We start from the raw sequence: 26,845 nt of genomic DNA, 5'->3' as shown, positions 1-26,845 counted from the left end.
TGATGAAATTGGCCGTTTGGCTGAGGATATTTCTAAGCAAAGTAATGAAGGTGCAACTTGGCTTCTCTTGACTGCTAATAGAAAAATTTGAAAAGAGAGAAATGATACAAAGATGGAGTTGTTAATAAAAAGGAAAGCAGAACTTAACATTTTGGAAAATTCTCAGCCTATTTATATTTGAAAAAATGAGAAAGTTTGTTCAGGAGAGAATACAAAAGGTGTGGCTGAATTTGATAAGGAGATTAGTTTGATTAGTTTGAATCAGCCATTTCAATCTAAGCTATGAGCTGTTTATCAGTACAATAGGGAGATTAGACAGCTATCTAAACAGATGCCATAATATATTGTCTAAGACAATGGAAGGATGGCCTCCCAACAGCATTTTGAAGCTCCTCAGGGATTGCACAGGCCCAGAGTGCAATGGCCTAAGGACAGAACAGGGCTGCATTGGTTTGGTGCCACCCCACATTATGGGCTCTGCTTCCCACATTCTGGCACAGCAATCCTTAACTACCCCAGGTGTATCTCCAGTGGTCCCAAGTACAGCAATGGCTATGATGGCCATCCCTCCAGAGTTCACAGGTGATAAACATTAGCAGTGTCCAAGTGGGACCATCTCCACTGACACACAGAGTAAATGAGTCATGCTTGTGTGGCTACTTCGGCCTAAATTTCAAAGGATAGAGCTGCCTACAGACTTGGGCACATGAGCAAGGAAGAGGGCCATTTCAAGAGCAGAGCTATGTTCATGGAAATATGTACGGTAAAGGTCATGAGGTCTCAGATGGAAATCATAACATGTTATCATGTTACTGGACAGTGGAGGAAAGTCCATCCTTGTTCTAAAGTGGCAAAAAAAAAAAAAAACCTGGCTTAATTGTCCCCACTAAGGTGATGCCATGGCATCAGAGCTGCCCCCATGACCCCAGACCACTATAGCCACTGGCATGCAACTTCAGTCTGGAAGGGCCATAGGCACCAAACTACAATCCATGAGAACTGTGGCATGGGCTGAATCCAACAAAGCCATGGGGCAATGCCACCTAGAGCCTTGAGGACCCAATCCCTGCCCCAGTGTGTCCAGAAGGTGGAACATTGCATCAAAGATTATTCTCAAGACTTAAGATTTACTGTTGTTGGCTCTGCTGGGTTTTTGACTTACTCAAGTCCTATTACCCTTTTCTTCTTTTCTACTTTTCTTTTTTGGAATGAGAATGTCTATCCTATGGCTTGCCTGTACCAGTATTGTGTTGTGTAAGCACATAACTTTCTTGATTTCACAGGTTCACAGCTGAAGAGATATTTGCCTCAGGATGAATCAATTATACCTTGAATCTCACTCATATCTGATTGAGATGATACTGAGATGAGAGTCTGGACTTTATAGACTTTTGAATTGATGCTAGAATGACCTAAGACTTTGGTGTTATTGAGATGGAATGAATATATTTTTCATGTGAGAAGGACACGAATTTGAGGAGTGGGGCAGGGAAAGAATGGGATGATCTGAATGATTGTGTTCCTTCAAAATTTATATGATGAAGTTCTATCCCCCAAGGTGATGATATTAGGAGGTGGGGCCTTTTCTAGTCCCTTATAAAGGACACCCCAGAAAGCTAGCTCATCCCTTCCTCCATATGAGAACACAGTGAGAGGGTGCCCTGTAGGAACCAGAAAGTGGATTCTCACTGGATGTAGAATCTTCCAGCACTTTGATCTTGAAATTCCAGCCTCCAAAATTGTGGGAAATAAATTTCTGGTGTGTGAGACATTCTGTTTATGGTATTTTGTTATAGCAGCCTGAACAGACTAAGACAATCACTAACTATAGGCAGCACCTCAGGCAAGGGACTTTAACCTCTCTGAGTCCCAGTGTCCTCAGCCATAGTACCGCTTTTATAGAGCTGTTGACAGGAATAAATGTATGGAAAGTGTTCTGTGACATTTCACAAATAACACAAAATTGTACACGTAAGAAAAACAAAACTTGGACAAGGTTGTCTAAGTTTACAATTTACACAACCAGCTTTCCAAAACTCCTATCCATTGAAATATAATCATGAATCAACAAATTCGCCAAGATGGCCAAATAGGAACGGTTCCTGTCTGCGGCTTCCAGTGAGAGCAATGCAGAAGGCAGGTGATTTCTGCATCTCCAACTGAGGTACCCAGTTCATCTCACTGGGACTGGTTAGACAGTGGGTGCAGCCCACGGAGGGTGAACAGAAGCAGGCAGGATGGGGTGTTGCCTCACCTGGGAAGCACAGGGGGTTGGGGAACTCCCTCCACTAGCCAAGGGAAGCTGTGAGGGACTGTGCCTTGAGGGACGGTGCTATCCGGCCCGGATACTATGCTTTTCCCCTGGTCTTTGCAACCCACAGACCAGAAGATTCCTTCAGGTGCCTACACCACCAGGGCCCTGGATTTCAAGCACAAAACTGGGTGGCTGTTTGGGTAGACACCAAGCTAGCTGCGGGAGGTTTTTTTTTTGTACGTGGCACCCGGAATGCCAGCAAGACAGAATTGTTCACTCCCATGGAAAGGAGGCTGAAGCCAGAGAGCCATATGATCTAGCTCAGCAGATCCCACCCCATGGAGTCCAGCAAGCTAAGATCCACTGGCTTGAAATTCTTGCTGCCAGCACAGCAGTCTGATGTCAACCTGGGATGCTGGAACTTGGTGGGGGGAGGGGCATCAGCCATTACTGAGACTTCACAGACAGTTTTCCTCTCACAGTGTAAACAAAGCCACAGGGAAGTTCAAATAGGATGGAGCCCACCACAAATCATTTTTTCAAATTGGGTGCAGCCCTCCACAACTCTAGCTTGCAGCTTTGCCACTCTAGCCAAGCTGCCTCTCTAGATTCCTCTGCTCTGGGCAGGGTATCTCTGAAAGAAAGACAGCAGCCCCATTCAGGAGCTTATAGATTAAACTCCCATCTCCCTGAGACAGAGCACCTGGTGGAAGGGGCAACTGTGGGCGCAGCTTCAGCAGACTTAAATGTTCCTGCCTGCCGGCTCTGAAGAGAGCATTGGATCTCCCAGCACAGCATTCGAGCTTTGCTAAGGGAGAGAATGCCTCCTCATGTGGGTCCCTGACCTCTGTGCCTCCTGACTGGGAGACACCTCCCAGCAGGGGTCAACAGACACCTTATACAGGAGAGCTCCAGCTGGCATCTGATGGGTGCCCCTCTGGGACAAAACTTCCAGAGGATGGAAAAGGCAGCAATTTTTGCTGTTCTGCAGCCTCTGCTGGTGACACCCAGGGAAGCAGGATCTGGCATGGACCTCCAGCAAACTCCAGCAGACCTGCAACAAAGGGGCCTGACTGTTGGAAGGAAAATTAACAAACAGAAAGCAATGGCATGAACATCAACAAAAGGACGTCCATGCCAAAACCTCATCCAACGGTCACCAACATGAAAGACCAAAGGTAGCTAAATCCACAAAGATAAGGAAAAACCAGCACAAAAAGGCTGAAAATTCCAAAAACCAGAATGCCTCTTCTTCTGCAGAGAATCACAACTCCTCGCCAGCAAAGGAACAAAACTGGACAGAGAATGAGTTTGGCGATTTGACAGAAGTAGGCTTCAGAAGGTGGGTAATAACAAACTCCTCTGAGCTAAAGGAGCATGTTCTAACACAGTGCAAGGAAGCCAAGAACCTTGAGAAAAGGTTAGGGGAATTACTAACTAGAATAACCAGTGTAGAGAAGAACATAAATGACCTGATGGAGCTGAAAAACACAGCACGAGAACTTCGTGAAGCATACACAAGTATCAATAGCTGAATCAATGAAGCGGAAGAAAGGATATCGGAGATTGAAGATCAACTTAATGAAATAAAGTGTGAAGACAAGATTAGAGATAAAAGAATGAAAAGGAGTGAACAAAGCCTCCGAGAAATGTGGGACAATGTGAAAAGACCAAACCTATGTTTGATTGGTATACCTGAAAGTGACAGGGAGAATGGAACCAAGTTGGAAAGCACTCTTCAGTATATTATTCAGGAGAATGTCCCCAACCTAGTAAGACAGGCCAACATTCAAATTCAGGAAATATAGAAAACACTACAAAGATAGTCCTGGAGAAGAGCAACCCCAAGACACATAATTGACAGATTCACCAAGGTTGAAATGAAGGAATAAATGTTAAGGACAGCCAGAGAGAATGGTCTGATTGCCCACAAAGGGAAGCCCATTAGACTAACAGCAGATCTCTCTGCAGAAACCCTATAAGCCAGAAGAGAGTGGGGGCCGATAGTCAACATTCTTAAAGAAAAGAATTTTCAACCCAGAATTTCATATCCAGCCAAACTAAGCTTCATAAGCAAAGGAGAACTAGAGAAGCAAGAGCAAACACATTCAAAACCTGGCAGAAGACAAGAAATAACTAAGATCAGAGCAGAACCAAAGGAGATAGAGACACGAAAAACCCTTCAAAAAATCAATGATTCCAGGATGTGTTTTTTTTAAAAGATTAACAAAATAGGTAGACTGCTAGCCAGACTAATAGAGGAGAAAAGAGAGAAGAATCAAATAGACACAATAAAAATGATAAAGGAGATATCACCACTGATCCCACAGAAATACAAACTACCATCGAAGAATACTATAAACACCTCTTTGCAAATAAATTAGAAAATCTCGAAGAAATGAATAAATTCCTGGACGCATACACCCTCCAAGACTAAACCAGGAAGAAGTCAAATCTCTGAATAGACCAATAACAAATTCCGAAATTGATGCAGTAATTAATAGCCAATGAAACAGAACAGAAGCCTCAGAAATAACACCACAAATCTACAACCATCAGATCTTTGACAAAATCTTTAAAAAAAACAAGCAATGGGGAAAGGATTCCATATTTAATAAATAGTGTTGGGAAAACTGGATAGCCATATGCAGAAAACTGAAACTGGACCCCCTCCTTACACCTTATACAAAAATTAACTCAAGATGGATTAAAGACTTAAACATGAGATCTAAAACCATAACATCTCTAAAAGAAAACCTAGGAAATACCATTCAGGACATAGGCATGGGCAAAGACTTCATGACTAGAACACCAAAAGCAATGGCAACAAAAGCCAAAATTGACAAATGGGATCTAATTAAGCTAAAGAGCTTCTGGACAGCAAAAGAAACTATCATCAGCGTGAACAGGCAATTTACAGAATGGGAGAAAATTTTTGCAATCTATCCATGTGACAAAGCGCTAATATCCAGAATCTACAAAGAACTTAAATTTACAAGAAAAAAACAACCCCATTAAAAAGCGGGTGAAGGATATGAACAGACCCTTTTCAAAAGAAGACATTTATGGGGCCAAAAAACATATGAAAAAAGGCTCATCATCACTGGTCGTTAGAGAAATGTAAATCAAAACCACAATGAGATACCATCTCATGCCAGTTAGAATGGTGATCATTAAAAAGTCAGGAAACAACAGATGCTGGAGAGGATGTGGAGAAATAGGAATGCTTTTACACTGTTGGTGGGAGAGTAAATTAGTTCAACCATTGTGGAAGACAGTGTGGCAATTCCTCAAGGATGTAGAAACAGAAATACCATTTGACCCAGCAATCCCATTACTGTGTATATACCCAAAGGATTATAAATCATTCTTTTATAAAGACACATGCACATGTATGTTTATTGCAGCACTATTCACAATAGCAAAGACTTGAAACCAACTCAAATGCCCATCAATGATAGACTGGATAAAGAAAATGTGGCACATATACACCATGGAATACTATGCAGCCATAAAAAGCATGAGTTCATGTCCTTTGCAGGGACATGGATGAAGCTGAAAACCATCATTCTCAGGAAACTAACACAGGAACAGAAAACCAAACACTGCATGTTCTCACTCATAAGTGGGAGTTGAACAATGAGAACACATGGACACATGGAGGGGAATATCACACACTGGGGCCTGTCGAGGGGGTTTGGGGAGAAGGCGAGGCATTGCATTAGGAGAAATACCTAATGCAGATGACAGGTTTATGGTTGCAGCAAACCACCACGGCACATGTATACCTATGTAACAAACCTGCATGTTCTGCACATGTATCCCAGAACTTAAAGTATTAAAGAAAATTAGCAAGTATTTAGATTCCATAACAGGTACAAACTATAGTAGGTACTGTAGATAAAAAGATGAATATAACACAATCTTGGAAATTATTGTTTCTTTGAGGGAGATAATGAGTATAGTCTAAGAATTTAATTGACATTTAAAAGCAATGTTGTGGAATAATTCATGATTAATTGTGTGGTAATTTTTATAGACATTATACTCATTTAAGTCAGAAGATAGAGTCATTGATTGAGATGCTGTCTACTATAACTTGATTCGCTTGTCAGAGTTTCTGTAAAGCTTGAAGTGCCTTATGCCAAACAGAGAAAATATACATTTACAGAGATAATGGTAAAAATACTTATTGTATGTATTTTTTATCTAATTCATGTTTTAATACCAGGCAGTATTTAAAATAAATTATATGTAATGGCTCCATTGGCTATTTTTATATAATTTGGTATTTCTTAGCTAATTGTTCAAATCAACTGGACTCCTTTGTAGTGCTCTGTGACCTGTGGCTCTGGAGTTCAGCAGAGGGATGTATACTGCAGACTGAAAGGTGTTGGTCAGGTGGTTGAAGAAATGTGTGATCAGTCCACCCGACCTTGTTCTCAGAGGCGATGTTGGCGTCAGGACTGTGTGCAGCACAAGGGGATGGAAAGAGAGAGGCTGAATGTGAGTATCAACAAATAAATTTTCAAAGACACTGCATATAAGAATGTGTTATTCATTTGGTTATTGCATTTCTAGTGTTCAACATCATGTGAGAGAAAAGATTCACGTCAACGAATGGAGTGCACAGATAACCAAATCAGACAAGTGAATGAAATAGTCTATAATTCTTCAACCATATCTCTTACATCCAAGAATTGCAGGAACCCTCCTTGCAATTATATTGTGGTAACAGCAGACTCATCCCAGGTAAGGTAAAGAAAGGAAGTTGAGAATTTTTGCTCCTTGATAAAACAGCTGGATCTACAATTTGACACAGCTGAAACTGGGTATAAAATTTGAATATGAGGGCAGATGATGGTATGCATATCAATCTAAGGAATGAGACCACTGACAGTTGGATGGTGCAAATAGAGTAATAGTGACATATGTGTTAAACTCTAGTTCAAGTCTCAAGTGTCAGTAGGTGCCAACTGTGAAACCAACCACCAGAAACAATTTGGCAAACTGGCCCTGTACAGTTGTCCACTTTTTAGAAATGGCTTTATTGAGGTGTAATTGATGAACCATAAACTACATATATTCAAAATATATAGCTTAATAAGTTTTAACACATGTACACAGCCATAAAACCAGTACCATTTTCAAAGTAAAGAGCATCTCCATCACTCCCAAGTTTCCTTGTGCTGCTTTATAATCTCTTTCCACTCTCTCTTTTCCCTCCCCACCCAATAAGTGACCTCACCTGTTTTCTATATTAGTGATCCATCACTATACTTGTTTGCATTTTCTAGAGTTTTATATAGGTGGATCATACAGTATGTACTTTTTTTTGTCTGCTGTAATGTAAGTATTTTGAGATTCAATCAGGTTGTATTACGTATCAATAGTTTTTTCTTTTATTGTTGAATAATATTCCACTATATGGATGTCTTTACATTTGCTTTTCTTTTCTTTCTGGTGTCTGATCCCCATCCAGTCTGTTTTTTATCTAAGCCATTATCATCTTCATCTTTAGAGGTTTAATTTCAGCTTTTTTATATCTTCCATATCTCTACTTAACATTTGGAACATATGAAACATAGTTACTTTTATTTTTGTCGGTAAAGTTTTATAATTTTTATTTTATTTTTTCTTGAAGTTTTTTTTTTAAATTATCTTTTTAACATCTTCTCCTGGACATCTAATTCTAACATCTATGCGCAGGTTTATAATTTAGCGAACTTTAGTATAATCACCTGTATGTGCAAGCATCACCATGATCTAATCCCAGGCCTTTTTATCACTCTCAAAAAAATCTCTGCACCCATAAGTAGTAATTCCTTATTCTCACATTTTCTCCTAGTCTCAGACAACCACTAATCTGCTTTCCGTATCTGTGGATTTGCCTGTTCTGCACATTTGGTATAAATGAAATCATACCATATGTGGTCTTTTATGTCTAGCTTCTTTCACTTAGCATGATATTTTAAAACTTTATACAAGTTTTATCATACATCAATGCTTCATTCCTTTTTATGATAAATAATATTCCATTGTAGGAATATACTATATTTTGTCTATTTATTTGTCAGTTGATGGACTTTTGGATTGATTCCAATTTTGACGTTTCAATAATGCTGTTAGGAACATTTGCATACAAGTTTTTGTGTGGACGTATGTTTTCAATTTTCTTGGGCATATACCTAGGAATAGAATAGCTGGGTATCATAACTCTATTTAATATTTTGAGGAACTGCCAAACTGTTTTCCACAGTGGCCACACCATTTTTCTTTCCTATCAACAATGTATAAAGGTTCCTATTTCTCTCTCCATATCATCATCAGTCATCATCAGCACTTGTTATAATTCATCTTTTTTTTTTTAACATAACCTTCCTAGTATGTATGAAATGGTATCTATTTTATGTTTAAGTTGCATTTCTCTAATGACTAATAATGTTGGGTATCTTTTTGTGTGTGTTTTAGGTATTTGTATGTCTTTAGATAAATGTCTATTCAAATCTTCTGCCCATCTTTTTTTTTTTTCTTCTTTTTCTTTTTTTTTTTTTTTTTTTTGAGATGCAGTCTTGTTCTGTTGCCCAAGCTGGAGTGCAGTGGTATAATTACAGCTCACTGAAGTCTTGACCTCCTAGGCTCAAGCAATCCTCCCACCTAAACTTGCTGAGTAGCTGGGACTATAGCCATGTGCCACCATTTCTGACTTTTTTTTTTTTTTCGTAGAGATGGGGTTTCCCTGTGTGGCCCAAGCTGGTTTCTTACCCCTGGGCTCAAGGGGCCCTCCTGGGCCTCCAAAAGTGCTGGGACTATAGCATAAGCTACCATGCCTGGCTGCTCATTTTTTCACTGGGTGAGTTGTAAATTATTTATATATTCTGGGTACCAACTTTTATCAGTTAGATGATTTGCAAATATTTTCTCCAATTCTGTGGGTTATCTTTTCTCTTTCTTAATAGTATGCTTTGCTGAAGTGAAATTTATTTTGTTTTTTGTTTTAGTTCTTTGGCTTTAAGTATCATATCTAAGAAACTATTGCTTACTTCATGGTCACAAAGATATATATCTATGTTTTCTTTGTAGACTTTTATAACTCTAGCTCAGACAATTAGGAGTTTGATACACTTTGAGTTAATTTTTGTGTGTGATGTGAGGTAGGGGTCTAATTTCATCCTTCTGCATGAAAAGATTATTCTTTCCCCCATTGAATTAGCTTGACATCCTTGTCAAAAATCAATTGACAATTGACCATAAATGTATTGGTTTATTTCTGAACTCTCAATTCTAGTTTCTTGATCTATATGCCTATCAATATATTATTACCATGTAGTCTTGATGACTGTAATTTTATAGTAAGTTTTGAAGTCAGGAAGTATGAATGAACCAACTTTTTTCCTTCCTCTTTAAGATTACTGGGCTATTCTGAGTCTCTTACATTTCCATGTGAATTTTAGGACCAGTTTGTCAAGTTCTGTGTAAGAGCCAGCTGAGATTTTGTTAGAGGTTACAATGACTCTTGTTCAATTTGGTAGATATTATTATCTTAATAATATTGTCTTCTTATCTACAAATGTGGAATGAATTTCCATTAATTTAGGTTTCAACTTATTTCAAGTATGTCTTATAGTGTACAAATCTTGCACTTCTTTTAATTTATTCCTGAGTATTTTTTATATTCTGTAAATGGAATTGTTCTATTAGTTTCATTTTTCTGATTATTCATTGCTAGTGTATAGAAATAGAATTGTTTTTTGTATATTGAAAATTTTGGAGGGGATTTAATTATTTAGTGTGTGGATTAAATGGGATTTTCTACTTACAATATCATCTCATCTAGAAATATAGTTTTACTTCTTTCTTTAAAGATGGATGCCTTTTGTTCCTTTTCCTTGTCCAATTTCCCTATCTAGAAATTCCAGAATAATGTTAAATAGAAGTGGTAAAAATAGACATTTCAGTCTTGTTCCTGCTCTCTGTAGGAAAACTTTTAGTTTTCCTAATTAAGTATGCTAACTATGGATTTTCTGTAGATTCCCTTTATCAGATTGAAGAAGTACCCTTCTAGTCCTAGTTTGCTTCGTGTTTATATTATGAAAGTGTGTTAGATTTTGTCAAATGTTTCATCTGCATCTACTGAAATTATTATATTTTTTGTCCATTCTTCTATTAGTATGGTGTATTACATAGATTGACTTTCATATATTACAATAACCTTGCATTCCTGGGACAAATCTTACTTCGTCATGGTGTATAATCCTTTTTATGTGTTGCTGGAATTGTTTTGCTAGTGTTTTGTTGTAGAACTTTATATCTATATTCTTAAGAACTACTGGTCTATAGTTTTTTTTTTGTAATGTCTGTCTGGATTTGGGAAATACTGGCTTCATAGGATGAGTTAGGCAGTGCTCCTTTTTATTCTATCTTGTGGAAGAGTTTTGGCAGGCTTGGTGCTAATTCTTCTTTAAGCATTTGGTCCTGGACTTTTCCTGTGTGAACTGTTTTGATTACAAATTTAATCTCTTTACTTGTGATAAGTCTATTCAGATTCTTCCTCCTCCCCAGGTTTTGTTGTTGCTACTGTTTGTTGTTGTTTGTTTCTTTAGTGACTTTTCTGAACTAACTGTTAAGTCTGTATTCTTTGTCATACATGGCCACTGAAGTCTCTGCTCACTTAGTTTAATTGTCAGCTATGACTAGACAGTAATTTCCTTAATATCTGGAACCAATAATTTTGGTTCCCTAGCCTTTGCCAAGGTACTATGTATTGGGGGGGTTGGGAGTAGCGTGTGGCCTTCAACACTCATCAGGTTGTTGACAACTGTTCCTTAATCTTAACTTTCTGCTTGTGTAGAGCCTTTTTTCTTTCTTTCTTTCTTTTTTTTTTTATTATACTTTAAGTTTTAGGATATATGTGCACAATGTGCAGGTTAGTTACATATGTATACATGTCCCATGCTGGTGTGCTGCACCCATTAACTCGTCATTTAGCATTAGGTATATCTCCTAATGCTATCCCTCCCCCCTCCCCCCACCCCACAACTGTCCCCAGAGTGTGATGTTCCCCTTCCTGTGTCCATGTGTTCTAATTGTTCAATTCCCATCTATGAGTGAGAACATGCAGTGTTTGGTTTTTTGTCCTTGCAATAGTTTACTGAGAATGATGATTTCCAATTTCATCCATGTCCCTACAAAGGACATGAACTCATCATTTTTTATGGCTGCATAGTATTCCATGGTGTATATGTGCCACATTTTCTTAATCCAGTCTATCATTGTTGGACATTTGGGTTGGTTCCAAGTCTTTGCTATTGTGAATAGTGCCGCAATAAACATACGTGTGCAAAATCTAGAAGAAATGGATAAATTCTTCGACCATACACTCTCCCAAGACTAAACCAGGAAGAAGTTGAATCTCTGAATAGACCAATAACAGGATCTGAAATTGTGGCAATAATCAATAGCTTACCAACCAAAAAGAGTCCAAGACCAGATGGATTCACAGCTGAATTCTACCAGAGGTACAAAGAGGAACTGGTACCATTCCTTCTGAAACTATTCCAATCAATAGAAAAAGAGGGAATCCTCCCTAACTCATTTTATGAGGCCAGCATCATCCTGATACCAAAGCCGGGCAGAGACACAACCAAAAAAGAGAATTTTAGACCAATATCCTTGATGAACATTGATGCAAAAATCCTCAATAAAATACTGGCAAACCGAATCCAGTAGCACATCAAAAAGCTTATCTACTATGATCAAGTGGGCTTCATCCCTGGGATGCAAGACTGGTTCACATATACAAATCAATAAATGTAATCCAGCATATAAACAGAACCAAAGACAAAAACCACATGATTATCTCAATAGATGCAGAAAAGGCCTTTGACAAAATTCATCAACCCTTCATGCTAAAAACTCTCAATAAATTAGGTATTGATGGGACGTATCTCAAAATAATAAGAGCTATTTATGACAAACCCACAGCCAATATCATACTGAATGGGCCCAAACTGGAAGCATTCCCTTTGAAAACTGGCACAAGACAGGGATGCCCTCTCTCACCACTCCTATTCAACATAGTGTTGGAAGTTCTGGCCAGGGCAATTGTTTAAAGCCTTGAGGTCAGCTGGAAGAGAGGCTGCAGGCCCTCCTCAGATGCTTCCTGAGCTTGTGGACAGACTTGGGCATGTGTACAATCTGATGCATGTTCACGGCCATCTATATCCCATTAATACATTGGAGCTTTTCAAAGCTCTGATGGACATCTTATTCTCTAGCTTTTCCTTTTAAACCTTTTTAGCTAGCTTGTTATTGCTCCAACTGTTATTCAGCATCCTGGAAACTGCAAAGTTAAACAATGGTTTTTAATTGAGCGCAACAAATGTCCCTAGATTTTTAGCACTGACCAAGTCTCTTGCAAGTGGGGTCTTCCAGAAAACCACTAAACAGTTCAAATAATGACAATTCTCTGGGGATGAGGCTTTCAATGATATCCAAGCCTGTTCTGCTCCCCTCCAGTGGCTGCCAGAATTCTGGTTTCACCATAATCACTGGGCTGTTGATTTTGAAGGTTACCATGGAGCTAGAAAGAAGAGAATGGAAATAGGGGAAATTAAACCATCACAAACCTTGCTCTTTTTACCAAGAGTTAGCCATGTTTATTGAATAAATGCCTTCTGGATTGCTGCAAGTCTTTGGTCAGTTTCTAGAGTTCTGAAAAAACTGATCTGGCAAATTTTGCCTATTTGGTTGCTGCTGTTATAGAAGAGAGAATTTTTAGATGTCCTTACTCTTCCATTTTCACAGATGTCACCCCTCTAGGGATGTTTTGATAGAGGGGTTTTTTCTTCATTATAAGTCTTATTTTCCAGGTTCTTTGCATGCCAATTAATTTTCTGTTGCATGTCAGCCATGAATTTTACCTTTTTGGTGACTAGATATTTTTTATTCCTATACATATATTTTGAGTTTTGTTATGGGTTGCATTTATTTTGTTGGAGAGCAGTTTGACCCTCTCTTGCCTTGCACTTAAGATTTGGTAGGCAGATCAGTATATTGTTTAATCTAGGGTTAACTGTTCCTCTCTACTGTGGCAAGAACCTTTTGAGTACTTTACCTATTTCCTCATGTATTTAAATTTTCCAGTCTAGCTGGAGGGAATAGGCACTATATTTGGTTCTGTGTGATCATTAGAAAAAGCAAATTCTAAGCCTTTTGTTTGGTTAATTGCCTCACTTTGGTTGGTGTCCTCACAGGTATGTACACACTGCTGGTCAGAGCTCTGCTGTCTTCCTTTCGCTGTGCCAAGATCTGGAAAGTTTTTCAAAGCAGTAGGCCAGAATGATTTTATAGTGTCACTTTGTTTCTCATCTGTCATGGATTATACTATTCTTTATTGTCTAATGTTGAGTGTCTTAAAAACCATTGCTTTATATATTTTGTTCAGATGTTTTGGTTGTTTAAAGTTAGAAGGTAAATCTATTCCTTGTTACTCCTCTTTTGCTAAAAGCAGAAATCTAATTGCCCATTTTTGAATTGGGGCTTTAATTTACACCTAAATCACTTACCTGTTTTAGTCAAATGTTATTAGACTTTACATTATATCTATGAAGATACATGTGTGCTAACATATATAGTTACCAGTGATTTAAGGCTAATAGATACCCTTTATTTCTGGTAAGGACCCTCAAAATGTTTTATTCCTCCAATGCTGTGCCTATTGGGAGATATAGTTTCATACAATTAACATGGTAATGTAATGAAACCACACACACACACACACACACACACACACACACACACACACACAAGGGCACTACAGCTAGAAAATCTAGCCTGAATCTGAGTTTCTTTCATTTATTGGTACAACTCTGGGAAACTTGTCTAATGTCTGAACCTATGTTTGCTCATCTGTAAATGAAGCTAATTAAATAGGATTGTTGTGGAAATTACACAGCATAATATATATTAAGCATCTGACGAATATTAGGCCCTGGCTAAAGTTAATGACATTTTCTTTCCTGTAATTATGTATTTTTCAGTGTGCAAACAACTGTGGATTTAGTTACAGACAAAGGATTACATATTGCACCAAGATCCCATCTACTAAGAAACATAAGCTCCATCGACTTCAGCCTATAGTCTATCAAGAATGCCCTGTGTTGCCTTCCTCTCAGGTTTACAAATGCATTAACAGCTGTTTGCATTTGGCCACTTGGAAAGTTGGAAAATGGAGCAAGGTCAGTGTACAATTATGAATTTTAAAACTTCTGAATAAGCTTTCTAGGTGTGGGAAATCTGGTAATCTGTATGTATGTATGTCTAACTAGATCCTCAGAGTTGCCTCAGATCACTATTGTCTAAAAACCACATTACCAGTTATTTATATAAATATTTTGTCTCTTGTTTGATGCTTGCTATAACTTGCTTAAAGCAGAGACCATAACTCATACTTATTTCTGTTCCTTAGAGAACTTAGCACAGTGGCTTGCACTTTGAGTAAGTGCTTAAGAAATATTGATTGGTTAAGTGAAGAAGTAAATAAATCTAATATATGAGTAATAAAAGTTATTTATATCGTATTCTATTTCCAATTTAATTGATAGAAAGCAAGTAAATACCACTTTGCAAACTTAGCATATAACTTAATGAGATAGTTTTAATTATCATCACTGACTAATGTTTATTAAGTATTTACAATGTATTGTTGCTAACTGCACAAAATGAATGAAAAGAAGCCAGTAACTGAGAAATAATAGATTCAGGCTCATGCCTAAGGATTTTTCCCACCTGTGACTATCCAGCCCCCAGCACAGTTTTGTGTCTTCTGTGGATCTAGCCACTACTGACCCTTAGTGTGCTCCAGAAATACCTGGTCTAACAAAAGGAGACTTGGATTTTCTGGCCTTATGATTCATAATATAGTTTGCCTTCAAATTTTACTCTGTTCACAGTGCTCAGTGACTTGTGGAATTGGGATAATGAAGAGACAAGTGAAATGCATTACCAAACATGGTTTGTCCAGTGACTTATGTTTAAACCATTTAAAACCAGGTGCTCAAAAGAAATGTTATGCCAATGACTGTAAGTAGTAGACTTCAAAAATCTACCTAATACCTAAGGGTTTCTAATAAGTTTCAGTTAAAATAAATATCTGTAGACCTGGTGCGGTGGCTCATGCCTGTAATCCCAGCACTTTGGGAGGCCAAGGTGGGCGGATCATGAGGTCAGGAGATCAGGACCATCCTGGCTAACACAGTGAAACCCCATCTCTACTAAAAATACCAAAAAAATTAGCCAGGTGCGGTGGCGGGCGCCTGTAGTCCCAGCTACTCGGGAGGCTGAGGCAGGAGAATGGTGTGAACCTGGGAGGTGGAGCTAGCAGTGAGCCGAGATCGTGCCACTGCACTCCAGCCTGGGAGACAGAGCGAGACTCCGTCTCAAAAAATAATAATAATAATAAAAAAAAATATCTGTAGTAGTTGCACACTCCACAAAACAAAGTGTCAGATATTCAGAGTGTAGCAATATTTCTATGATTAAGTTCTTGCTGTGTTTGTAATTTGCTCTGTGTTAAGTTGTGTTAATTTGTCTTTGAAGGTAAATCATTTACCACCTGCAAAGAAATTCAAGTGAAAAACCACATTAGAAAGGATGGTGACTATTATCTTAACATTAAGGGAAGAATAATAAAGGTATTATGAAAACAGTTCCTTTTTTATTTTAACATTGATCATTGACTTTGGAAAAAGTTTTTCTAGATGTTTACATTTTTTCTTTAGATTTATTGTGCAGACATGTACTTGGAGAACCCTAAGGAATATTTAACACTGGTCCAAGGTGAAGAAAACTTTTCTGAAGTGTATGGCTTTAGGTACGAGTTGTGTTTTGGTCTATCTGAGCATTTTCATGGTCCTTCAAGAGAATTGGAACTTCTAGCCTTCAGAGTGATGCTTGAATAGCTTACATGTGAGACAAATAATGTAGGAGCAAGTAGACATGTTAGGACCTAAACCAGATGTTGTTAATGCCTGTTCAGAAATAAAGCCTTGAATATTAACATGTATTGTTAATATTGACTATTAACAGAGAGATTGACTAAGAATACTGTGGGTGAGAAGTCGGACATAGAGAAGGGAAGAATTTAAGAACTATGTGCATTTTCATAAAATCAAACTAATTCCAGCAATAAAAGCTAGAAGAATTGCAGTTGAATTATTTTTCTACAAGCTCTTCTTAAATGTTTCATTGAAAATGTTGTATGTTCACCTTAAGTGATTTTTGCTTCTTTCTTGTTTAACTTGTTGACACTATAATATTGAAGAGCAGGAGTGTGTTTTATTTTTCTACTCCCAAAGTTTGTCTACATTATGGCCTAGTAACTGCATCTAATACTAAAATATTCCAATGTTGTTACAGACTAAAAAATCCATATCAATGTCCTTTTAATGGGAGTAGGAGGGAAGACTGTGAATGTGACAATGGACACTTAGCTGCTGGATACACTGTTTTCAGCAAAATAAGAATTGATCTCACTTCCATGCAAATTAAAAGTAAGTGCTCAATCTATATTTTAAAATCAAAAAGTCTCCATTTGCTTATGAACGTCAAACAATATGTTGGTATATGTTGTAGCCAGGGTACAGAGAAGGACCTGGCATTGTGCAAAAATTACTTACTTTTTTTTAAAAAACAGTTAGCTACATACTTCCTCTGCAATGAAATGCACCATGGGGCTTTTTTTTTTTGAGATGGAGTTGCACTCTTACTGCCCAGGCTGGAGTGCAATGGCGTGATCTTGGCTTACTGCAACCTCTGCTTCCCGGGTTCAAGCGATTCTCCTGCCTCAGCCTCCTGAGTAGCTGAGATTACAGGCACATGCCACCATGCCCAGCTAACTTTTTTGTATTTTTAGTAGAGATGGAGTTTCACCATATTGGTCAAGCTGATCTTGAACTCCTGATCTCAGGTGATCCACTCGCCTTGGCCTCCCAAAGTTTTGGGATTACAGGCATGAGCCACCGCTCCCAGCTGGGGACTCTTAATAAAAATGTAATGACAGTAACAAGTAAGATACTGCCCTTCCAAGATAAAACCCTCTACCTTAAAATCCTTAGGTACATTAAGGATAAGAAAGTTAATATCCTCGGTCTACTTGTGGAAGCTTTTTGCAGGGTTTAGAGTAATCATTTACATTAGTTTCTAATGATAATTTATCAGGTATTTTCCCATACATTATCTCATTTGACCTTTTTAACACTCTTGTATTAGTTAAGGCAGACACCATATCACAATGTTGTAAGTAATATAGAAGTTAAGCAATTTGTTCCATTCATACAGTTAGTAACTGGCATTAGGGAAAACAAAGTCCTACTCATAGACCTTAGATTATAGATCATACTGCTTATCTAGAAAGTAATTTATAATACAATCAAGTCAAAACATATTTATAGAACTTCATATGCACCGGGCAAATGCAGCCTGCTGTCCAGAAAGTTACGTATCTACATGAAGAGGCAAAAAAGTGCATTTCACTAACAGAGACTCCATCTCAATTGCCATTGAATCATCAGTGCCTAGCATGGTGCATAAGTCATAGAAAGCAATACCAAAAATTAAGACAGTATATGCATGAATACATAATATATAAATTATAGTCATAAAATTATGAACCATTATTATTAATAATGATGGCTATGATTTACTGAACATCCACCATCTACTACAATGTGGAAGCATTATATTACTATGGTTACAATAATAAACTCTAGACTGTCTGGGTGTAATTCTTTATTTATCAGCTCTGTGACTTTGGGCATATGTCTTTAAGCCTTGGTTACCTCATGTGTAAAATGAGAAACTACTACTAAGGTTTTTTCTTCATTTCCTTTTTCTTTCCTTCTTTTTTTGTTCTTGTTTGGTGAGGATTAAGAGATGATATTTCTAACATATCTAGTCATAGTTTTACATATAATACAAGCTTGTCAAACCCACAGCCTGCAGCCCTCATGTGGCCCAGGGCGGCTTTGAATGTGGCCCAACACAAATTTGTAAACTTTCTTAAAACATTTTGAGATTTTTTTTTGTGACTTTTTTTTAGTTCATAAGCTATTCTTAGTGGTAGTGTATTTTATGTGTGACCCAAGACAATCCTTCTTCCAGTGTGGCCCAGGGAAGCCAAAAGATTAGACATCCCTGATAGAGTACATGCTCTATAAATATTGGTTATTATTTAATGATGTGTATGGTTATAAGTATGTTATTAGCACTCTAAGTTTCTAATAGACACTCAGTAGCTTATTTGCTGTTAACTAGACTGCTTTTTAACAAAGCTGCCATTTTGCCAGGCATTGGTCTGGGCCTAGAGCATACAATGTCAAATATATAGAGTTTCTCCTCTCTTTTTCTTCCTCAAACTTGCATGGTAAAAATCCAGCCTTGATTAAATTAAATCTCCACCCATTCTGTGCTTGCAGCATAAAACTGAATGTGGCAAATAATACACAGCCCTTCTGACTGATACCATTTTAAACACATGAGTGCTAAGCTTACACAGATCCATGGCACTGCCAAATAATCCATTGCACTTTCCTAGTCCATTCTCTCTCCTACTTTTCTAAATGTCTAACTTATACCTTCTCCTATAGCTTCAAATTTCAAAATTCTTAATACCTCCACTCTACTAACTCACTGCTGGTGATCTTGCTCGCTATTTCACTGAGAAAATAAGAACCAGAAGGGAATTGCTCAAGTTCCCACTGCCACATCTACCAGCCTACCTGAATCTTTACCTATCTCCTTTGCTTTCTCCTGTTTACTCTGGATGAACTCTTCATGCTCCCATTCAAGGCAAATCCTGCAGTTTGTCCTCTAGGCTCAGTGCCTTGTACCTACTCAAGAACATTATTTCAGCATATTTCCTAATCTCTCTCACATCCTCAATTCTGCTGCTGAATCATTTAAATTCTTCATAGAGAAATATTTTATTTCTTTCATCATAATCACGAGCAAATCATCTTGACCTCTACCCTTCCAGCCAGCCACTGTCCAGTTTCTCTGTGTTCATTTATAGTAAAATTTCTTAAATGAGTTATAATTTTCACTCTCCAATTTCTCTTTCCCCATGCTATACTCTAATCAATCTCTTATTCATATCACTTCCAGGAAACAGTCCTTATCAAAGTCATCAATAACCTGTTTCCCTAAATTCAATGATAAAGTCTTGTTTTCCATCTTACATGATGCATCAGCAGCATTCGGATCCCAGGACACCATCCTCTAATGGTTTTGTGCCTTTCTTGACCACTCTTTCTCCTGTCTTTCTCACTGTTTCTCGACTTGGCAAGTTATTCTTAATCGTCTACAACTCTGAATGTTGAGGAGCTATAGGATTCAGTTGTTATTTGAGAATCTCATTAAATTTATAGATTTCAAGTACCATCTATTAAATGACAGTCCCAAATGCACATTTCCAACTTGGATTGCTACCGTAACCTCCAAAATCCAACTGTCTACTCAGCATATTCATATGAATGTCTAATAGGCATGTCAAACTAAATGTATCCAAAACTGAACTTCTAATATTTCCCGCCAAACCTGCTGTCAAACCCAAATGTTTACCACTGCAGTAAATGCCACCAATAATATTCTACTTAGTCTAGCTAAAACCTAGCAACATCTTCAACTTCTACCTTTCTTCCACACCCACATGTAATTCACCATCAACTTCTGTCAGGTGAATTTTCAATGTGCATGCTGCTATGGACAAAATTGTGCATTTCACTGGTCAACAAAAGTCACCATGACCTTCCCACCTCTATTCCCTCTCAGTTTTCTGCTACCCCGAGCCCCGTCATCACTCCTACTACAGACACAGTGGCCTGTTTGCTGTTTCTTGAACACACCAGGCATGCCCCCATCTTAAGGCCGTCGCACTTACTGTTCCATCTGCCAGGAACATTCATCTGTAGCTGTCTGTGTGGTTTACCCCTTCATTTCTTTTGGGTCTCTGCTGAAATTTATCTTCTAAATAAGACCATCCAGAACCACTCTCCACCACTAAATTCTCTTCCTCCCCATTCTATTATCTGCTTTATTTTCTTTCCATAGCAAGTATCACCCCTAACATACTGTAATATTTGTTTTACAACTTGTCTCTTCCTGGTAAGACTCAGGTTCCATTGGCCTCTGTTTCACCCACTGTTGTGTTCGCAATATCTATAATACTGCCCAATGCAAAATATATTGTAAATAAGTATCTGTTGAATTAAAAGTCCTCGCTTTTCTCAAGAGGTTTATAGGAACAGATAGTTTGAACAATCTCAAGACAACTTTGAGTTAACAAAAGAGGAAAAAAATGAGTTTTAGGAGGAGGGAGAAGCATGAACAAAAGCATGGAAGGGAGAAGCATTTTGGTGATATCAGAGAATAAAAAGCAGTCTACTTTTGTCTAACATAAATCAAATGTAGGTTGGGGGATGGTAGCTTATTAGAGAAGTTCGCAGGGAGCAGATCATGAAGAACAGTGTATACTAAACTATACGATTGAGTTTTATCTTGCAAGTTATAGGAGCCATTGGAATAAAGGCATAAAGGCATAAGCAGGGGAAGGAATAGAGTTGGTTGGAGGCAGAACAGATTGTATCCATGAAAAATGATTAGGAAGCAAATGTAACAATTCAGATAAAAAGTGATGAGTACTGGGAACATGGATTAGGATACCTATTTGAGAAATATTAAAGAGGTAGACACTACAGGATTTTCTGATAGAAGGGGTGTGAGAATTAGTGACATGGAATATTTAGAAAGGTTTCTAAAATAACAAGACAGATGGTAGTACAGTTTAGTGAAATGGGAAATAGAGCAGGGCAAATAAATTTGGAGAAAAAGATAATGCATTTAGCTTTGAACATGTTAAATTACAGATATCTGTGGGTCATCCAAGTAATGATGCCCAATAGGAGTTTGATATATGTTCTGTAACTCATCAGAGTCAGGTGGACTGGAACATATACTTATGAGTCATCATTGAATTGTAATTGGCTGATGACACTGGCTGTTGACTGACATGCTTTTGGAGTTAGTAACAATAGATGCTTTGAAAGTTGTGTCTCTGCTCTGCCCCAGCCTAACCCACAAATGCCACAAATAAATAGTGGTGTGCAGATGAATGACGACCAGTTATCCAGGGAAGAAAAAGTCTAATTTGTGGTGTTAGGCACTAATATATACATGGTGTGTATATTCCCACCCTGACCAATCATAAGCTACCAACATGACCTCATTGTACCTGGGCTTGGGAAGAAATGCACACAGTTGGCTCTCACTATTTGGTACAAGCTGGCTCTGGTAAACCATGGAGAGCTTCCCAGTTTTTGAAATTGCCTTTTGGAGATATGACAAATATTTCCAGAAATGCTACCTTTGGGACTTGCCTCTGAAGGACTGATGTCATCCTGGGACATGCAGTGATTTTGCAGTCTTGAAAGTGAAGAGCTTTGGAATACATAGTGGAGGTGACAGCCACTGGCTAGATGATTTGGTTGGGATAATATTTGATTCAAACATGAATAGGTGATTGAAGCAGCTGACTTTTAGGGTTCCTTCCAGCCTGTTTTAATCCAATGGCTCTATTTTTGATACTTTATGTAGACTCTTCAGCATTATTACCAGTGAGGAAATTTTGCTAACACTGTTAGCAAAAGTAAGTTTGAAAAAAATAAAAAGAATAACATAATGCAATAAGACACGAATAAAAGAAAATGGCATACTTTTTTGTGGAGAGATTTTGAATAACCTAAATGAATTTTTATATATGCTGTCTGTAAGCATTCAATTTTATTGTTTTGTCATTTATGTTTACATAACCTTTTTTTCTCCAGTGATTTTGCTCGTGACCCCACTTTACCTATTTCAGATATTCTATGACTTCAAATGTAATAATGCATTTATTTAGTTTTAACTCTTCTGTTTAATTACAAATGTGCTTGCCATTTGTTAGGGCAATTTATGATATGAACATCTTTGTATTAAACAAAATTTGTTCAATGAGAGCCTATTCTATGATATACTAGAATTGTGGCATTTGTGCTTAAAATTTTAAAATTAATATATGAATATGTATATTTACTAAGTAAGTAATATGAAAACTCTGTGTTTGACAACAAAGATTGCATTATTGTCTCCATGCTAAAGAGTTTTATTTATTATTTTCTAGTTACGGACCTTCTTTTTTCCAAAACAATATTTGGAAATGCAGTTCCATTTGCCACAGCTGGAGATTGCTACAGTGCTTTCAGATGCCCACAGGTAGTTCATATTTGTTTGATTAATTTTCTTTCATTGTGAAAAAAATTATAGCTTCTCTTAATTCATTTTTTTAACCAGAATATTGCAAGAAACATAAGTAAATAGAAATGCAAAGCTTCGTATATGCACTTTGTTTCAAAGATTATAGATAACCTTTGGAGGAAACGCATCTTTGCCAATTTTGGGTTTGTTTAAAAGGTATAACAATAATTTTAAACAGATTCTATTTCTTCTTCCATAATATGTTATCAGTTTCTTCATCTTTCCGTTCAGTCCATGGAAATGAATAGATATTTGTCAAAAGGCAAAGGAACAGATCACAAGCATGTGACTTTCATACACTTCTGCTGACATCAGTTCTATTAGCTTCCTGGGTCTGTAACATCCTCCAAATGACAGTCTATTATCAATAAAATGTATATTGAATACATTTTCATATTTTTATTCTTGCTTTTATCCTTTATTTCTAGAGTTCTCTTCACACACTCTTATGTCATTTCCATGATTTCCAATATAGAGCATGCTTCCTAGAAGAAAATTTATCTCACATTATTAACTAGAGATTTTACATAGATAATGAAAAGAACATTTTTATGATAGATGAAGAATTGTAAGCTAGATGAATATAGCACTTTTAGGTGACTCATTGCTAATTGAATATATGAATCAAATCTACTACCTAAGACAAGTGGTAATTACTATATTGATATCATTTTGAAGAGAAGTAGTTAATAGTTTGTCATAGGCATCTCTTCTTAGACTATTCCACTTATAATTTTCATTATATGACATCTAAGATTCACTTATATAGGAAGAGAGGACATTTTCTGTTAGAGAACTTAAAGGATATCAAGAGACACTAGAACTACAGGCTAAAATGAGTAAGAACCTGAATAAATCTATACATCTTAACTTAGGTCCAGAAACTCAAACAGAAAGTGGTGATGTTACATGAAAAAGACATAGGTGTTTCTTCGCCCAGCATGAGTTCAGTATGACTCCTTTAGAGCAGGGAGTGATTTATAAACAACCTAATATAATCGTAAGTTTCCAAAACAAAATAGCAAGACTGAAGGATTTATTTTTATTTGACACTGGAACATTACAGTTATTTTAAAATTTCTGTCCGTAAAACATCATTTTCAATCTATTTAGGAGTAGGAGGAGATCACAGGAAAGAAAGAAGGGTTTAAATCATGTCAACTAAGGAAAACGGAGAAGGTAGCCAGGAAAAGAGTGGGAGATAATGGTAACGATCTTTACATATTTAAAGAACTACCATGAAAGAGGAGTGAGGTCGTGTGTGTTCCTCCAGGAGGCATTAATAGGGCAGTAGATTCCAGCTCAACATTAAGAAGGCTTTGACAGGTAGAGTGGTTGGTAAGGAGAACCCAAATCTGGGGCCCAAATAAATAATCAATTTTTGCCTATATTTGTATGGATTGATATTGTATTCTGCAACTTTGCTGAACTCATTTATTAGTTGTAACAGTAGATTACTTAGGATTTTCTTTATACACAGTGATGTCATCTGTGAATAAAGATAATTTTACTTCCTCCTCAATCTAGATATCTTTTATTTCCTTATCTTGTTTTATTGTGCTGACTACATCTTCTATTACAATACTGAATAAAAGTGGCAAGAGTGAACATCCTTGTGTTCCAATATTAGGCAAAAGGCATTCAGTCCTTCAGCAGTAAGTATGTTAGTTTCATGTGTATGTTAAGTATGTCAGCTAGGAGTATTTTCTAGATGTCCTTGATCAGGTTGAGGACATACCCTTTTGTTTCTAGCTTAAGTGTGATTATAAAAGGATGTTGGATTTTCTGTGGAGAAGATCCTGTGGTTTTTGTCCATTACTGGATTGATAGAGTGTTACCACACTGATTTATTTTTGTATGTTGAAACACAACCTTGAGTTCCTGTGATAAATCCTACTTAGTCATGGGGTGTAATTATTTTCATATATTGCTAAATTTGGTTTGCTACTATTTTTTGAGAATATTTCATTCATATTTGTAGTAGAAATTGCTGTATCTTTTTCTTCTTGTGATATCTGTCTCATTTTGGTATCACAAAAATAGTGGCCTTATAGAATGTAGCGGGACGTGTTTTTTCCTCTTGTACTGTTTGGGAAGAGTTTGCGAAAAAATTATTCTTTATATGTTTGGTAGAATTTACCAGCAAAGCCATCTGAGCCTGGGCTTTTCTTCGTGAAAGTCGTTTTAATTACCAATTTACTCTCTTTATTTATTATAGATGTATTCAAATTTTTGTTGTTCTTGAATTTGTTTTGGTAGTTATGTCTCTTTAGGAATTTGTTTTTTTATCTAAGTTGACTAATTGGTTGTCACACATTGTTCATAGTATTCCCTTACAATCCTCTGCTCTTCTTTTTCCAGTGTTTTAAGGTAGAATGGTAGATTATTGATTTGAGATTGTTTTTCCTTTTAAATATAGGCATTTGTAGTCATAAATTTTCCTTTAATCGATTCTTTTGTTGCATCCCAAAATATTTGGTATGTTGTGTGTTTCCTTTCATTTATTTTATTTTCTATTATCTATAGTTATGTCTTTGACATATTGGTTATTTAAGAGTGTGGAGTTTAATTTCCACATATTTGTAAATTTCCCAAATTTTCTTTTTTTGGATTTCAACCTTTATATTGACTGGCAAACACACTCTGTGTTGTTTTATCCACTGAATTTATTGAGGCTTATTTTATGGCATAACATATAGTTTGTCCTGGAAAACATTCAATACATTCTTGGGAAGAATGTGCATTCTGTTGTTGTTGGGTGAAGTGTTCTATAGACTACAGACCTTATTGGTTTGTAGTGTTGTTCAACTCTTCCTTTCTTGTTGATCTTCTGCTGAAACTCTACAACTATTATTTTTAAATTGTCTGTTTCTCAATTCAATCTTTTATGTACTTTGTTTTGTTTCATTTATTTTGAGATTTTGTTGTACACGAATATATAACTGTCATAACTTCCTAACATATTGACCTTTTTATTATTATAAAATATTCTTTATCTGCAGTAATGTTTTTGTTTTAAAGGCTAATTTATCTGATATTAGTGTGGCCACTCCAGCTCTGTTAGAATTGCTGTATATATTTTCATCCCTTTACTTTCAACTTATTTATATCTTTGGCTCGTAAGAATGTCTCTTATAGAGTATTTTGTTGGATTACTGCCTTTGACTGGATTTTTTTAACGTCACTATCGCTATGTCTGGATTTACATCTGCCATTTTACTTTTTGTTTTCTATATGTTTCATGTTGTCTTTGTTCAACTGTTCCTCCTTACTGCTTTCTTTTTATTCAATGAATGTTTTCTAGTGTAACATTTTAATTTCCTCAATTTTTTCATTATTTTTGAATTGCTTTCTTAGTGGTTATTCAAAGGCTTACAATATATGTCTTATCAGAATGTACTTTACATTTTACTATTGAACATTCCTCTCTTTCCAGTGAAATATAAAGACAGTACTACTAAAAATGACCTATTTCTTCTCTTTTTCTGCTATGTTTGTTATACATATACCATTTATAAAGGCAACAAACTTGCAACATATTGTTATTATATTAACTTAAATAATTTTATGTCTTTTAGATAATATGAGAGAAGACAGAGCAATTGTATATTCATAGAGTTTGTTACGTAAACGTTCTCTTTTAGTATTTCTGGTTCTCTTTATTTCTTCCTGTGGATTTGACTTATCGTCTTGTGTCATTTCCTAACTCTAAAACAGCTTTGCTTCCACCTGTCTTATTTGTGCCATTATTGTCAAATATATTACATGTCTACATATTACAGGTCAATAATATAATTATATACACCTTGGTTTATACGATTGCTTTTAAATCATTTAAAATAAGAAAAGTGAAGACATATGCAATTATAGCGTATTTTATAATTATCTACATAATTAACCTTATCAGTACTCTTGATTTTTTTATGTTGATTTGTATTAATGTCTGATGTTACTTGATTTCAGCCTGAAGAACTTCCTTTAGTATGTCTTGTAAAGTAGATGTGATAGCAAGAAGTCCTCTCAGTTTTGTTTATCTAGGAGTGTCTTTATTTTGCCTTCCTTTTTGAATGATAGATTTGCTTATTAAAAATTACTGATGTACAGTTTTTTATTTTCAGCACTTTGAATATGTCATCACACTGCTGTCTGACTTCTAAGTAGATAATAGATGTCAGCTGTTTATCTTATTGGGTTCCATGGATGTGGTCATTTTTCTCTTGGTGTTTTTGGGGATTTTCTCTT

General features: G+C 36.7%; 1 protein-coding gene across 8 annotated transcripts in view; it reads left to right on the top strand.

Moving 5' to 3' along the window:
- ADAMTS20 (ADAM metallopeptidase with thrombospondin type 1 motif 20) overlaps window positions 1-26,845 on the top strand; it is a 209,498-nt gene that overhangs the window by 171,432 nt on the left and 11,221 nt on the right. For all 8 annotated transcript variants that reach the window (XM_054527154.2, XM_054527155.2, XM_054527153.2 and 5 more), the window contains 8 exons: window positions 6,587-6,760; window positions 6,836-7,006; window positions 14,296-14,493; window positions 15,208-15,337; window positions 15,854-15,948; window positions 16,036-16,127; window positions 16,673-16,806; window positions 22,470-22,561. In XM_054527154.2, the coding sequence (XP_054383129.1) occupies window positions 6,587-6,760; window positions 6,836-7,006; window positions 14,296-14,493; window positions 15,208-15,337; window positions 15,854-15,948; window positions 16,036-16,127; window positions 16,673-16,806; window positions 22,470-22,561 (1,086 nt within the window). The remainder of the gene's footprint in view (window positions 1-6,586; window positions 6,761-6,835; window positions 7,007-14,295; window positions 14,494-15,207; window positions 15,338-15,853; window positions 15,949-16,035; window positions 16,128-16,672; window positions 16,807-22,469; window positions 22,562-26,845) is intronic.

This window comes from Pongo abelii, chromosome 10, assembly GCF_028885655.2.
Source record: "Pongo abelii isolate AG06213 chromosome 10, NHGRI_mPonAbe1-v2.0_pri, whole genome shotgun sequence".
Classification (NCBI taxonomy): domain Eukaryota; kingdom Metazoa; phylum Chordata; class Mammalia; order Primates; family Hominidae; genus Pongo; species Pongo abelii.
The sequence above is the reverse complement of the archived record's forward strand: the minus strand, read 5'-3'. Positions and strand labels throughout refer to the sequence as shown.